This window comes from Leptidea sinapis, chromosome 37 (genome assembly GCF_905404315.1).
Source record: "Leptidea sinapis chromosome 37, ilLepSina1.1, whole genome shotgun sequence".
In the NCBI taxonomy this organism is placed as follows: Eukaryota; Metazoa; Arthropoda; class Insecta; order Lepidoptera; family Pieridae; genus Leptidea; species Leptidea sinapis.
The window spans coordinates 4,702,524-4,717,094 of record NC_066301.1 but is presented as its reverse complement, the minus strand read 5'-3'; the positions used below and the strand labels follow the sequence as shown (position 1 = coordinate 4,717,094).

Here is a 14,571-nt window from a genome sequence, read left to right as displayed (position 1 = left end):
TAAAATTACAGTGCGTAGGTTATTCTAATAATAAAACAAAATAAAGTTTGTTCAAATTCAAACTCTCCATAATTAAATCATACCTACGCATAAATATCTAATGAGAGTTATAAGGCTTTGGAGATCTCCATAAAGGTTGCAACAAATTTCAAATGGCAAAGGAATGCTGATAACAGAACTCCAGAAGGTTTTGTTATCAGTCTTCATCTGTCAAGCATTCTGAGTCGAGATAACTATGAATTTTTTATTAACTCTTTAATTTTGAATCTTGACCTAACACATCAAATTTGCAAGATCATGAAAAGGACGAGCCATTTGAACGAAATTTTGTTACGTTGTATACGTTCAGTCGACTTGAAAGTTGAAAAATCTTTTCAATACTTAACACAAATGTCTAGTTAATTAATAAAATATGATAATAAGTAGATATTATGATATATCTGAGAGGTTTTCTGAATCATTCTAAGCTTCAATTTGCTAACGAAAATAGCAATGATATAAATAATTTTGCTGCGGAAGTTTTTCACAATTATTACAGATCACATTTATTAAATAATATATCAATTTCAGTAATTAAAATTGAAATTTCGACCCGGCATCAATCAAAGGGTTAGCTCTCACGTCGATGACGTGTTAGGCCATTGAAAACGCTGCGTCTTAGATCTGCTTCTGTAGTATTTAAGCCGCAGTCTGCAAGAAAGGAAGCATCAAGTGTCCATACAACCAATAATTAAAACATTAATTAATTAATTATTAGTGAATCATGAACACTATCGTTTATCTTATCGCTGTGTTGGCACTTCATGGTAAGATTTTCAGAATTTATTCAACAATTAACATTAAGTAACATTAAGTAACATTAATCAAGATTTAAATTAAATTATAATTATTGTAACAGCAATTAATATTATTTTTCACAGTAAAATATCCCGCAAATGTAAAATGTTAGCAATATCCTATCTATACTTAATCATCAGGTAAAATTTAGAAAAATGTATTTTCATATTTTACATCTCTCTGTCTAACGAAACGTGAAAATTACTATTAAAAAAAAAGGTTTTTTTTATACAATATCGCAAAACTACTTACTTAAATATTTGCAATTGCATTAATTAAATAGCTTATAACTTTTTTATCTTGGTTCGTGAGATTAAATATTTCATAATGGTATTTTTGAGTAGATAGGTAGTAAGTAGGTACCTATATATAATTGATTTAAGATTTTTTTGATTTTGATTGCTTGGTGTAAAAATCTAAAAATACATACGATCTACTTAGATAAATATCAAGGCGATAACTGTATTTCTTTTAATACGCTAATGAAGATGTAAGGATGTGTAACTAGAGCATAAAATTAATAGAATTTATGCAGATAACATACATATAACCTTTTTGAATATAGGTATAGTAGCGGCCCGCTCCGGCTTCGCACGGGTATAAAATATATTATAGTCTATGTCATTCACTGAAAAGATTATTTAAATCGATCCAGTAGTTTTGATTTACTCATTACTGCCCGTGGCCCGCACGCGTTTAATTTAGAGTAAACCAATTCTTCTTTCCCCAAACCATGAAGATTTCCAATTTTTAAATCTGTAATATCTTCGAACATATTTTTTTAAGTCATACGCTGTAAAGGGCCTTTTAGATCTATAATGTATTTACGGTATTTAATTAGATAAGGATTAATGCTGTATTGGTTAAAACCATAAGAGATAGACATGTACCATAGCGGAGTTTTCTGAACACCTTTTCAATGTGTACAATACTTAGTACATTATTTTGATAAATCTCGTAGGGTTCAGCCTGCGTTTGCAATGTAAGCGGAAAAAATTTAATAATTTACGACATCACATTAGAAACTTCAAAAATAACAGTATTTCTCCAATATTTAATGGATGTTATTATACATATAAACCGTCCTCTTCAATCACTCTATTTAAAAAAAAAACACATATAAATCCGTTGCGTAGTTTTAAAGATTTAAGCATACCTACATAGGGATATAGGGACAGAGAAAGCGACTTTGATTAAATTTATACTATGTAGTGATATACCTAGCTGAAAAATAATATATTGTCATATAGTTTAGATATGTTTTCCAATTGCAACATAGTATCGATTACTACATACTACGAAATATACAATAAAATATGCTGAAATACATACATTTGTGACTATTTAAAATTAAAGCAAAGTTTTAATTTTTCATATTTAATAAAAGTTTGAAGCGGAATTATTTGTTGCTTACGTTAGCTTGTAATTTTCAAGCAATATTTCGTTTTACTAAATTAATCGGTATTATTTAAAATATTGCGAATAATATCATAAACTAATAATTATTTGACACACATCGGAATGACTCGCGAAATATGCAGCTGTCGAAACCACAACAATGTTTATCAAACAAACATCCGATATATACCTAGGTACGTACCTACATAACAATAATAGTCTTGATACAATTTCAATAGATCGCTGTTGCATAGGTTGAAATTACAGACAGTGCAGCGTAGATCGTAGGTTTGATCTCCACACAAGGTTCGTTTTTACTCAATCACTCATTTCGAGAAATAAAGACTACAACTACAAATTAACTACCTTGTAAATTTTACTAGTCGAATTGCTTAGATTATTATAAACAATTTGTTATGTTTTAAAGTGATAAACCTCACTTCTATGATTAATACAAAAATAAAATTTGAATACATAGTTTCATGAATCATGCGGGACTCGAACCCGCGACCTCTCGCGTTCCGTGCAAGTGCTCTTCCAACCAACTCTCAGGTTGCGGCTTCATCTACAAGATCTTCTTTACAGTTGACAGCCTGCTCAATCACAGTATTTGCATATTAGGAAATTGATTTGAGATGTCGCTCTTGTAAATCTAAACAATTTGTTATGTTATTTATAATGATAACCCTCACTACTACGATTAATAATTAATTATAATAATTTAATACACAAAAAAAGTATTTGTAGATAATTATTGCTTGCTTGCGCAGGATGCATATTTTAGCGCCTTTTTCTGTCATAAAGGAAGCATTACTGTTACGGTGTGAATGGCGCCATAGCTAGTGCAATTACTGGGCTCACGACAATAAGGCTGAAATCTATAGACCGTACTTATACTTAGCTCAGACATTACTTACCTTGCTCTCAGCTGAGTGTAAGGTAACTTGGCTTACGCGAACTTGGCTTTTGCATTGGGCTTTCTTAGCTTAACATAATTTCTTATCTAAAATGACTATAAATACCAAACCAAAGATTGTTCTTACACTCAGCTAAATTTTACGTGAATAAAGTCTGTGCAAAGTTTAAGTAGGATTTATAGATCTCACCCTTAGCAACCCATGTCTTAAATTGATGACGACAATAATTGCGATGCCGTTCAGAATTTTTGTTTTTTCAAGAATCCAGATCGGCACTACATAAGTATAGGTGCTGTGACGGACGAGAAAAAAAATAAGGACTCCGTGTCAACTTACATAACAGTGAGGCACCAAAACAAGCCGATAAACGTGTAAATACATAACCCCACGCATACACACTAATACAAGCCGATTGACCGCCATTATGAGACTTGCGATCGTCTGTGACAGATCAGTTTGCGTCGCAATAAAATATTTTAAAAATGCCGTCTTGTGTTGTGAAAAAGTGTAAAAACAATAATATAAACTGTATACTTGGTAACTGGTATACCCCGTAACCGCACACACACTAGCATAAAGGTGCTTCACTTGCTAATATCACGGCGCTGAGTCCTTGTTTTTTTACTAGTGCGTGGGTGCGTGGTTTTTGTTTACGAATTAAAAAAAATTGCAGCTTGATTAAAAATAAACTCAAATTGTCAAATTTGTGCACTCCTATTTTAAGTAGAAGCACTCAAACCACACATAAGTATCAATATAATCATTAGTATCTATCAAAGCGATATGACAAATGCCGGCTTTGACAATATCGTCATTATCAATTAGGTACTTATTATAAACACTAAATAGCACGATCACACTTAGCCTCAAATTGTTAGCTTAACCCAAAGAGGTCCTACGTTTACAGTTCTCATCTAGATGTACTAATCTGTTGCTAGGTAATACCTACACGTAAATAGGCACTAACCTTAGTAAGGTTTTCTAGATACTGAAGTCCATTTTCAAACACTATTGAATTAAGCGAAGCGAAGAACCGTGCAGACATATTTAATAGGGGTCGAGGGATTTTTTTTGTGATGCGTTACCAGTAAGTTGTCACTGTTAATTACAAGTCAGGATTATAATGTCAAAAAAGTATCTAAGTACTACTGAGTTGTAATATACCGCAGGCAATCATTAAATATAAAATGCACATGATAACATTTTATCGTAAATAATAGATATTTAGAAATATCTACCGTTTACATAATAATATCCTTTCTTACCGCACCTATATCATTTTACGGTACACAGATACCTATATGGTGTAGCAACTTACGTTCAACATAATGATTATAATTTCAAATCCAACAGCAGTTTTTGGTATAAAGACATAAAAGGCATTTAAAGGCAATTTTTGATGTCATTTCTAATACTACTACCGCTTCGGACACAAATGGCGCTCTAAGAGAAAAGAAGCGGTCGCTAGAAAGTCTCCCAGCATTCTTTTTTTGCTCTTTTTTATAAAGTACACAATATTGTACTGTCATTGTTATTGCTATAAAATAATAATAATCTAATCCTTGGCTGTCCGATCACTTAGATATTCAGCTGTAGGACTTATGACAGAGCCATTTTTTTTATAAAACATTTAAATTTATTTATGGATAATGCCTGAACAGTGGCTGGGACTTTCTTATAAAAGTGTTTACATTTACCCTTAAAGCTATAATGTGTCGAGTGGTATTTAAGTATTTGCCATGTATTTACCATAAAAATTGCAAATATGGTTTTTATCTCGCACTCAAAAATGTTGATCTCTAAAAAAGTATAATGATATTATCACATATAATTAGGTAACAATACTACTCATGCATTATTAAAAAGTCATAAATTAGATGTCATTAAATCATCAGTTTTATTACTCGATGCTTTATTGTCTTATTAGAATACAATTCGTACTCCGAACACGTCCCTTATTTGAAATTATACACAGGTTTCGCTCGTAAACAACTAAAGCTTATTGGTTGGGACGCGAATTATTGTCAAAGGCTTCGTTCGAGTGCCAACACAAAATTACCAATTTAGATTTTTTGGCCATTCCTTTGTTTTTCTTAACAAATATTATGTAAGTATACATACTGTATACTTACATAATATTTGCATAATAATAATAATACTTACATAATAGTAAATATTATGTAAGTATATATATATATATATATATATATATCAGTTACCACATGAAAAATAGTTATCTATAATGGCTATCTTTTACTTAATTGCGGCTGGGGTAAATATTCTCCATAGTATAGGGTCTATTCCTACCAATTGGTTTTAACATACGATGAAAAAACACGATGATTTTTAATTGACCTTTGTTTTAGTGTTCACCTGTGACTTTCTCACTCTTTTGAATTTGTAACCTTTTAACTAATTCTAGTAGGCTTCATAAGATACATAATAACTTTATGTATATACACTTTAATAATAAAGTCCCAGCCACTGTCCAGGCATATTAAATAAATTTAAATGCTTTATAAAAAAATGGCTTTGTCGTAAATCCTATCACTCCACAGCTGAATATCTAAGTGATCGAACAGCCTGGGAATAGATTATGATTATTTATAGCAATTGGAATAACAGTACAATATTGTATATTTTTATTAAAAAGAGCGCAAAAAATGAATGCTGGGAAGTTTCTTGCGCCGCTTCTTCTCTCTCAGAGCGCCATTTGTTTCCGAAGCGGTAGTAGTATCTAGTATATTAGAAATGACAACAAAAATAATTCTAAAGGAATCAATTTTGAGAAAATAAATGGATTTCATGCCTTTTATAATTAATGCGATTTGACTGTTAGCATAAAATATATTGCGTGTCTTAAGTTTTTCTTGTTAAAATTCATCTTTACAGTAGAGTGTATACCTACATCACCACTGAATAATTTATTGAGATTTTTTTGCATTTAATGAATTAGTAGGTAACCATCTTTGTCTCAACTACATATTTTATTACAGCCATAAAACGATTTCGTCTGGAATATCAATAAGATAAGTGGACAGATTTGAATACAATATGACATGCCCAATTCAATTTAGATAAGTCACTTTACGTACCTATCTGCATTCATTAGAACTAGAACTTGTTATGCCTACTACTCGGTTAAGTAGAGTAAGCAAGTCTTTTGTTGCGCGATGTATAATTATTATGCTATGAAATAAAAAAAAACAAATGTGTTTTGCTAAATTCAAAAGATTTTTTTTTAAAAAACGTTAGCTTGGTAAAGGTTACTATAACATAGTAAAATACTTTTTTAATGATGCCACAGATTGGGAGTGGAGCGACCACCCTCAGGCTATTAAATAAAAAAAAATTGTACGATATTATTTAAAAAAAAACAGAAACCTACTAACTATTTCGAATGGGTGGTAGTTTTTTACGTTCAATAAGTCATTTTAAATCCTATTTTGAATAATATGCCTGTAGGTATAGTATCATAAATAAATTCAAACAATTTATTTCTCTCATCTATATCGAAGTGGTAAGAAGTAACACGCACTTTAAATAGGCACACTTATTGGTCAGATTCAAAACTCTGGTAACTGAAGGATGTACCTACTTATTCTTAAAGTGTGTCACCCTCTAAGAAAAACTGAATTGAAAATGTTATCTTATCTTAATTAAACAAGACAGCATGGTTGTAGCCAATTATAATTTACTATCACGATGTCACAGTTCCTGTTATATTTCTTCACAGTGTCCTTTGTCCATGGTTGGGGATACCGTGCGTCAGATCAAAGACGATGGGCCGTTCTTCACCCGGCTTGTGGTGGCCGACAACAATCTCCTATAGCCATCACCGCCCGGCAAGCGATTCCTATATCGATCCCCGCAATGGAACTCATTGGTTACCAGAATCCCCTTCCAGGGCCACTTACTACCACCAATAATGGACATTCTGGTAAGTTTATTTATTATTTAGAACCAGCAAAGGAAATAGTGAAGGTGCATTTCTCAGGTTTAAATATAACTGCTTTGAAAAAGAAAGGGACATACAAAACTACAATCCCTTTCACTATCGATAGTTCTTCCACAGGAACATACCAGACTAAACTAGATATAACTGCTCTGTTTCAGTTGCGCTAACAATCCCCAAATATTCATCTGAAGAGGAGAAGAAAGGCTTCCGTCTTCCCTATATCTTCGGCGGTCCTCTTGACAACGAGTATGAAATCGAAGGCCTCCACTTCCATTGGGGAGATAAGAACAACCGAGGTTCTGAACACACCCTCAACGACATGCGCCTTCCTCTCGAGATGCACATTATCCACAGAAACAAGAAATACAGGAGCCTGGCTGAAGCTCTCCAACATCCCGATGGCCTTTGTGTACTCGCATTCTTCTATCAGGTGCGTATATATAGAGTACTATAGATTTACCAACAGACACTATTCGAATAATGACTCACTTAGTGTTAAATTCGACATATTCACCTAGCATCGAGGGTACCTACTTAGTTACAACATATAAGTACATATTTTTATTATGACAAATACGCAACAAAAATTGTCTCATCACAGATTCTATTAATATATTTTCCTATGCCTTTTAACCTCGGTAAAAACATAGTTCATTTACTTCATCAGGTTGTTGAATTCGACGCCAAGCTGTTGACCCCCATCGTGAAGAATTTGTCTGCCATTGAAAACTTCAACACCAGCATGCAGCTTCCCCACACCTTCTCCCTGTCTTCAATCCTCTCCGGCCTTGACACTGAACGGTTCTACACTTACAAAGGATCCCTCACCACCCCACCCTGCGCTGAAGCCGTAACATGGGTTGTTTTCTCTGACTACCTCCCAATCTCCGTTTTCCAGGTATGTTTTTTTTTATTAGATCAGTTATTATCTCAACAATAATTATGATCATATGATCTATTTATTTTTGGCATACATAATAGTGCTAATTATAATAAATTTAATTTTTTTTGAGTACCTACTTATTGAATTACTTCTACACAAATTATCTTACCCCAACCTACGCATAGCCTGTACTATGGGTGTAAGGCAACGATATATTTCACATGATATGATTGTTTACCTACCTGGACGCTAACCACTGGGCTATATACCTACATCGTCAAATACCCCTAACTAGCTATACACATGACTCAATAATTTTACGTAGCTAAATACGATCAAAGTTGTGATATATATTTCTTATATATTTCAGATGGACAACTTCCGTGGTCTCCTGTCCAACCAAAACCTGCCTCTTGTTGATAACTTCAGACAGCTCCAACCATTGTTTGGCCGTCGTATCTTTGTTCGCATCACCTCCAAAAACCCCAAATTCAAGAAAACCAAGCTCCACTACTCCAAGTGGGACTGGGTTGGCCACAAGAAAGCCGAAAATGATGTTGCTGAATTTGACGACTAAATTGCACCCCTCCCACCTATAAACTCACCAATCACTGCTATTCTGTCTTTACGGGTCATTGTATACATTATTTAACTGTGATTAATAAGGTTGTGTGAAAATCATATTGTATATTTGTGCTAAGTTATTATGTGTAAATAAATATATAAATACAGTATGATATTTTTATTAATAATCAAGTTATAAGATATAGATAATACTATATAATATAAATTATGCGGAGTAGTTTTCAGCTCCAAACATAGACTGAAAGAAAAAAAATTAATAATAAGAAAAATCATAGCAATAGTTATTACTTATTTATGCAACTGTTGTGTAATAAGGGGTATTTAAACACGAACGTGGGTTATAATAGTAACTATAGTGTTATAGTGTATATGTTCTAATAGTAAATAGTAGTGATAATAGTATCACATGAGTGTTTTAAGACCTAATTATCAACAGTTGCATACAAGACTATCTACACCCCGAATATGAATCCTCTAAAAGATTCTGAAACAGTTAGCTAACTGCTAACATTAAAACAGCCTGCCCTAAAAGTAACCTAATATTATTCCTTACTGATTATATACAAATAAACTAAGTATTAATGAAAGAATTATTAATTTTCGTAGTAATTTACATTTTGTATTGTGCAATTATTAAAATTCACTTGAATATTATGTTCTTTTGCAGCGTTTAAAATATCCGGCGGTGTGCTGTCAAAACTTCAATCGCTAAATTTTTCAAGAAAAATGGCGGGGTTTGAATAACCTACCTTTTTTTTTACGGCGCGCCACGTTCAGGTAGTGTGGAACGCGCGTAAACGAAAATGTTCTTTTTTTTTAAATTCATACAGATACCACGCATTGAGCAATAAGAATGTGGCTGTTTGTTGATACTCTTTGCGCATGAAGGGATCGAAAAAAAGGAGTGTTGTTATGAAATTCAGTACAACATTACAACACTCGTTTAGATCATGTAATGGTTATTACGACATTGGGTGTTTTAATGTTGGTAATAAGCTAACTGTTTCAGAATCTTTAATAGAGGATTTAAAGCATGGGTGTACATAAAAATATTTACAGAAGAAAATCAATACACACACACACACACTTAAACATGCAACACAATGATGGCACCAAATAAAACAAGAATGTTGTTCATAACATATAATAATATTTTTTCAACAAACTATACAGTGTTTAAATAATATTCAATACTCATTGTTGTATGATTAAATACTTCATAATTTAACTATGACTAAATGTTGAATTTTCATCTGCGGAATGTTTTAAAATATAAATAATCAAATAATTGCACACAGTGTTAAATGCGGATCCGAATGATTAAATAGATTAGTATACTGGAGATGTTTGGGCCGGGGATATTTACAAATGCTGGTCTGTTGCTGAGTCGGGAACAATCAAACCATGCATTTAAAAATGATCTTAGCGTACCAAATCATCTGGGTTGAACATTCCCTGAAACAAAAAATGATTGGTAATTAATGTAATTTTATGATCTTAATGTTCGGTGACACTTCTCAAGATATTTTTTGGGTCATAAAATTAGAAATATCGGGGAATATAGTTTTGTATATATATATTTAAATATAGATTTATCATGTAGTTTATTACGATTTTATAATGTGAGAACGGATGTACGGTGGGTAGATCTTGCCGACCAATAGGCTTACAGAGTGAGATAGGCAATAGAGCATGTTGCTTTCCCTTTCTGCGATAGATGGATGGGGACCTATTCCAATTTCTACGTCTTTTACGTTTGCTTCGCGGAACGTCACGCTCGACAATAATAATGGATTCATCAAATAATTTGAGCTTTAGGAAATATATATGCCTGGAAATACTAGTTTTTTTTTGTGTCCGCTTTATTTCATTATTACTAAGGGCGCGAAATTCATGAGTATACTCATAGCATAGCGAGGTCATCTCACACTAACATTATTATTCGGCTTGAAGGATGTATGGCATGGCTTGTGAAATTATTCAACATTTTCAAATTAAAATGTTTATTTTGTAAATAGGCCATAAAAATAGAACTTTAACATGACTTAAATTAAGTAACACATAAATTAATTAATTTTGAAAATAATTTATATTTATAACACCATCATTACACAACTTATTTTAAGCTGACCGCTAAGAAGCTCTTTGTAATCAAAATAAAATCAAATATTTTGTAATACTCTTTATACAGATAATTTTCTTAATAATGAGATTTAAAAAAAAACAACCTAATACCTCATGTTCAAAATGACAAACACATTTGCAATATCAAAATTTTGGGTTCAACTGCAGCACTGAATTATAAGGAACAGGGTGTCTCAATAACATCTTGTCTCATGACTCTCATAACAAAAAAAAAATAAAAAGTGAGTGTGGCATAATGAAGTCACAATTGTCAGATCCTTCACCAAAGAGTGAAAATATTATGATCTAAGTTGTAACATTTCCAAAACTAAAGCAAAATAATCCAATCAAATCACCCTGAGACTTGATTATTGAATGTCTTGTGTGTAAATACCCTTCATGTTATAAGATCACAATACTGCACTGGATGAATAATGCATTCAATAAGGTGGTTGAAGGGCATGATACAACAATAATCATAAAAAAAGCAATATATCAAAAGATTTACTTTGCACTTTTGCAAAACCCTCAATAATGACAATTAATAGTCATACTATTTTAATTAAGAATATTTCACGTCAACGAGTCGTTATTTATAAGATAAGGCCTACTATGAAAACAAAAAAATACCTTGGCACGACGGAGGATAGAGTCTTTGCTGGCATCATATGGGTGGTCTTTAGATGGAATCTCGAGCACAGATGGCACAGGAGCAGTGTGCCCATCAATGACATGTCGGATCAGTTCAGCCACATTTTGGTTGATTAGGACGATATCAATGTCATCACGCTTGAGGAATCTCTTGAAACAGTCCTCTATTTCACTTACTGGGGTGTCTGTCATAATAATGCAATTACAACTAAATATAAATAAAGTTCTTACATTAATAAATTCATTCATGATGCTTTTATTCTGAAGCTATATAACTAATAATAATTATGAAACTTACATTTACATTATCAATGGGTAGTTAAACAAAAAAATATATTTTAAAATATTTTTTATGGAGCCCAATGAAGAATATGGGTCACCATTTAACTGCTATTCACATTCTCCTGCAGCATCAGAGACGTCAAATGATTGTAGCTAGCTTTTTAGGAAGTCATGCACACTTTTAATGAAAAGAACAATGTTATATCATCCTGGTAATACACAACAGAAGCTCATTCCACAGTTAATTGAGTTCAAGAATAATTGAAGAAGAGTGACATAAACAAATTATATTTATATCAGAAGCTAGTTGTATGGTGATCTAATAGTATTTACCATTTATAACTTATATCAAATCAATTTTTTATTATAAATTGTTTTAAAAGAAGTAGTTTAATAGTAACAGAAACAAAAAAACAACAACAAACGACATTACTTACCAGGGAACTATTAGAGTGATGTTAGCGTTTAAGTTTAAGTATGACCTTAATTATATTCAAATATTAATTATTATGGTCTGACAATATTTTTGATCTACAAGATATATGTCTAAATGTAGGTCTATATTTCAGGTGATCATATCCATGATTCAGTGTTTTGACAGTCTTCATATTAGTGTAATAAGTGATAACACTTGTTCATGGATGTGATATTTGGACACCTGAAATACCCAATTGGCACTTTGTGTCCTACTGGTAAAATGCATATCTTTGAACAGGCTTTTAAGTTTATGTATTGTAAAAATTGTCTTGAAAATGACAATTATATTATTCAATGAGATGACGATTACAATGTAAATTGGATAAAAATTAAATGATTGTATTTTGATTGATGTTATGTACTATCATCATACGTTTTATGAATAAATCTTTCAAAATGACTGTGACCCCCTATATAATGGTTTCGAGAAATATACGTACTTTTATCAACCACCATAAAATTAGGGTGCCTGTTTTTGTTTATTTCTCCAATACCACCAAGTAGAAAGCCAACACATGTATCCTGGAATGAATAAACAACAAGTTTAAATTTTAATGAAAAAAAACTTGTACTCACAATACAGACATTATTTTTTAAGCACAATATATAGCTGTGAATATATAATTACCTCATCACCGATAACAGAGATCAGTTTTCCCTTAACTGCAGATTGTAGGGCCATTTCTGTTAATTTTATGCGAGATTTTTTTGAAAAATATAGAATTTATTTAGGGAAGTGAGAACTGTCACAAGAAATTCATCACCTGACTTGCCTAGAATTTTAAAATGTTGGCTCCACTGAAAAAACAACACAAGACGTGATGTCTGCGAAATGTGAAGCAGATTATACTTTGTCTATGGCGCCGGCCCCACTGCCTGTCAGAGTTCCCAGTTCTGCGTCCCGCGTTCACTGTAATGTACCTACGTGGGCCTATAGAATTCTACACACACTTTTATTGAGTATTGGCAAAGATTACCTACTGAAACTGAACTCCAAACTAGACCGGGCCCCTCGCAGTGTGCGCAACTGTGACCGCGGAACCCAGAACTCGGAACTCTAACCGCTGGGGTCGGCGCCTATGGTTGTTTCACTGACAAAGGACCATTCTTGCAAGACAACAATTACTTTTTAAGCAGTTACTAGCTCGATGAAAGAACAGAGGCTAATCACTGAAATTATTTGAAGACGATGGTAGTGTTTGCTTGAAAGTCGTATGGTTGTAAGGGATACAAGGGAAGCCTGTTTGACATAATGTAATCAGCTAATAATAAAATAACAAAAATATTATCGATACTGTTTTTATTACATGGTCGCTTTTTACTACGCGTGCATTGAAAATGGTATAGAATATTTTTTTAATTTTTACGGTTTGACAAGCCACATAAATTAATTTGAAATTTTTGTATTCGTACCAGTGCCTCAAAGAAGTGACGAATTTCAAATTAAAAATATTGAATAATCAATAATAATTGCTAATTTATAATCGAATAAGCTTCAATAAGGGTCGAACAAACGATAAGAAAATATTACTTTAAATAATAAAAGTAGAAATAAAATGGTGACGGGTGCCAACGGTTCAAAATTTGTTTCATTAATTATAAACATGACGTACGGTATTTTAGTATGGAGTCATGCTGCTGACATTCGTGCTGTATATCAGCTTGGTTATAGTCTGTCATAGAAAAATTTAAAGAAATAAATATTATGACTGTTCATTGTCAGTACATTTATGAAAATTATATATACCTTCACAAAAATCGTCACCTTTTTGCTCTTTATAGTGATTTTCATTATTATAACACTAGAAATTAGGGATTGCTTGTAATTAATTCTTCATACGATACATAATAGCTTTAAGGGTAAATGTATACACTTCTATAATAAAGTTCCAGCCACTTTTCAGGCATTATCTATAAATAAATTTAAATGTTTTATTAAAAGAAATGGCTCTGTCGTAAATCCTATTACTCTGCTGCTGCATATCTAAAGGATCGGACAGCCTGGGACTAGATTGTGATTATTTTATAGCGATAGAAATGACTGTACAATATTGTATATTTTTATTGAAAAGAGCAAAAAAAGAATGCTGGGAGAGTTTCTTGCACCACTTCTTCTTTCTCAGAGTGCCATTTGTTTCCGAAGCGGTAGTAGTATCTAGTAGTTATTAGAAATGACATCAAAAATAATTCTAAAAGAATAAATTGTGAGAAAATAAATACCTTTTATACCTTTTTATGCCTTTTAATAAAAAACGAACAAACATTTTAAATTTTCGACCAATAAAGAACTAACGAAGAACTAATAATTAAAAATAAAAAAAGTTAAGAAATCAAAAAAAATCAAGTGGGGCTAAATTCCTAAATATTCAGTGACCATTATCAAAAGAGCTCGAAAGTCACAAGTGACAACTGACAACTTGGAACTGACAAGTGTTAAGTTGTTTTAATTTTATTGTGCA

The 14,571-nt window shown here is 32.2% G+C and overlaps 2 protein-coding genes across 2 annotated transcripts; one reads left to right on the top strand and one right to left on the bottom strand.

Moving 5' to 3' along the window:
- The first annotated feature begins 683 nt into the window (after positions 1-683).
- Positions 684-8,725, top strand: LOC126975728 (carbonic anhydrase 7). Its single transcript, XM_050823734.1, has 5 exons — positions 684-806; positions 6,889-7,092; positions 7,269-7,540; positions 7,778-8,008; positions 8,364-8,725. Exons 1-5 carry the CDS (start codon positions 764-766, stop codon positions 8,568-8,570), a joined length of 957 nt encoding a protein of 318 aa, XP_050679691.1. The 5' UTR covers positions 684-763; the 3' UTR covers positions 8,571-8,725.
- Positions 8,721-12,908, bottom strand: LOC126975730 (V-type proton ATPase subunit F). The gene is made up of 5 exons (XM_050823736.1): positions 12,741-12,908; positions 12,553-12,634; positions 11,333-11,538; positions 10,010-10,033; positions 8,721-8,816 (listed from the first exon to the last, which is right to left on the bottom strand). The coding sequence occupies exons 1-5, from the start codon at positions 12,792-12,794 to the stop codon at positions 8,784-8,786; spliced, it is 399 nt and encodes a 132-aa protein (XP_050679693.1). The 5' UTR covers positions 12,795-12,908; the 3' UTR covers positions 8,721-8,783.
- Positions 12,909-14,571: the final 1,663 nt, after the last annotated feature.

Excerpts from the sequence above, each read along its gene's own strand:
- LOC126975728 (XM_050823734.1), top strand. The coding sequence starts at position 764 with ATGAACACTATCGTTTATCTTATCGCTGTGTTGGCACTTCATG. Across the intron at positions 7,093-7,268 it reads CACCAATAATGGACATTCTG|TTGCGCTAACAATCCCCAAA; the intron begins GTAAGTTTATTT and ends GCTCTGTTTCAG. Across the intron at positions 8,009-8,363 it reads TCCCAATCTCCGTTTTCCAG|ATGGACAACTTCCGTGGTCT; the intron begins GTATGTTTTTTT and ends TATATATTTCAG.
- LOC126975730 (XM_050823736.1), bottom strand. The coding sequence starts at position 12,794 with ATGGCCCTACAATCTGCAGTTAAGGGAAAACTGATCTCTGTTATCGGT. Across the intron at positions 12,635-12,740 it reads TCTCTGTTATCGGTGATGAG|GATACATGTGTTGGCTTTCT; the intron begins GTAATTATATAT and ends TATTCATTCCAG. Across the intron at positions 8,817-10,009 it reads TGTTCAACCCAGATGATTTG|TCTATGTTTGGAGCTGAAAA; the intron begins GTACGCTAAGAT and ends TTTTTCTTTCAG.